Source organism: Cupressus sempervirens, chromosome 4, assembly GCF_028749045.1.
Source record: "Cupressus sempervirens isolate cs-2001-9-10 chromosome 4, ASM2874904v1, whole genome shotgun sequence".
Taxonomy (NCBI): domain Eukaryota; kingdom Viridiplantae; phylum Streptophyta; class Pinopsida; order Cupressales; family Cupressaceae; genus Cupressus; species Cupressus sempervirens.
In genome coordinates, this window is record NC_143121.1 from 554,848,491 (window position 1) to 554,850,174 (window position 1,684).

Here is a 1,684-nt window from a genome sequence, read left to right on the forward strand (position 1 = left end):
CTGGGTTCATATCTCGCAAACCAGTTTTTCTTCATTATCATTTGTAAATCTAATGTTGATTTTGATGTCATAGAAAGGAAGTACACGTTTTATTTGAATCAATTCTATGGGGGAATGAAATGCCTATTTGTAACTTTTGCATGTAATTTAGCCATCAGATTAGTCACTTGGTAGTGTTTGATATCATTTTTGTGGTGATTCAGGCTAAACTTTCATATATAGAGTCCTGTTTTGAAAACATTGTAAGGGCAACCAAATCAAAAATGAATGAAGATGGTGAGAAAAAGTTAGTGAAGGTCCAAATTAGCCAGATGGAGGATATTTTTCAGGAGGAGGTTACCCAAGATCAGGATCGAGAGGACCTTTTAGTATCAGAATTGTTAATTGTCAAAGAATGTCTTTTGAATGTTGAGAAGAGACAGAAGAAGGAAGTTGATCTTCTCTGTCGACACGTCAAGACTGTAGATAATTTGCTGTCATATTTGAAGTCAAAAGAAAGGATTATGTCTATGCCACATTTTGGGTACATATCTTGTGGGATTAAATGTCAAGAAGGTGTGGGATTTGTTGGCAAAAAAGGTGTTCCCATGTCTGAGTGGTGCAAAGATGTTAATCTATCTCTATTTGAAAGCTCCAAGGCCAAGGAAACTGAGGAAAACTCTGTTTCAAAAGGTAAAGACGACATGGTAGGACCTAAAGAACAAAGTAATGAAGATTACACGGAGCGAATAGCAATAACTGTGATGCTAGTGACTGATGTGATGGAGGTGCTTCTTAAAAGAACTATTATAGCTAAGACAGAGATTGTTTTGGAGAAGCAAAAAGCTTCTGCTAGTCAAGATCAAGTGAAGCAAAAGGCAATGCAGATTGAGAGCATGTGGGCATGAGTAGAAGAAATGGAGAAGGTTTCCAGGGGTACTACATGATAAACAAAATAAAAAGATGATAGAAAATGATTGATTATATTTACTAATGCATGTTTTTTTCTATCTCGATAATCTTTCACCTAATTTTGTCCTCAATCTTGATTTATTAGCTGCAACTCATTGGATGATTTTGCATGGTTTATTGAAAGATTTATACATAGAACCATTCTCATTATGTTGTACCCATGAATATCATATTATGATGTATACAAGGTGATAGAGTAGATGATATGCAGTGTTTAATCCCCTATGTTAGTTGTATTTGTTCAAATGGGTAACTTGTAGAATTAATTTTTTTGGGCAACCAGACCTAAGTGGTGATAACGAGTTTACCCACCAATTATCATTAGAAGAAAGCATATATAGCATATGCATATCATTGCCAAGGATGCCAAGATGTTACTTGGAACTTTTTATATTGCGCAATGAGTCACTCCAGGTGGTGATTATAAAGTACATACACTATATGAATATCATTGTAACGAATGCCAGAAGGGAACTTCTGAAATTAGTTATATTGTGCAATGAGTTGTCCTGTGCGGTGATCATGTGTATTAATACAAATTTACAATTATCTTTAGAGTAAATTATACATGGTAAGTGCATATCAATGTGAGGGATATGAGGAGAGTATCCTATGTGGGTTGATTCTCAAGAGAGCAATATGCGACAAGTGATTGCTTCCTAAGAAGTAGTTTTTGGTGTGATCATACTTCAAGGGAAATTATTCTATTTCTATGTATTGGATGTGGTCAACT

At 35.0% G+C, this 1,684-nt stretch overlaps 1 protein-coding gene across 1 annotated transcript; it reads left to right on the forward strand.

Moving 5' to 3' along the window:
- The first annotated feature begins 263 nt into the window (after window positions 1-263).
- Window positions 264-887, forward strand: LOC149562395 (uncharacterized). The gene has a single exon (XM_089827967.1). It carries the CDS (start codon window positions 264-266, stop codon window positions 885-887), a length of 624 nt encoding a protein of 207 aa, XP_089684093.1.
- Window positions 888-1,684: the final 797 nt, after the last annotated feature.

What these genes read in the sequence shown, in the direction of transcription:
- LOC149562395 (XM_089827967.1), top strand. Translation starts at nt 264, where the DNA reads ATGAATGAAGATGGTGAGAAAAAGTTAGTGAAGGTCCAAATTAGCCAG.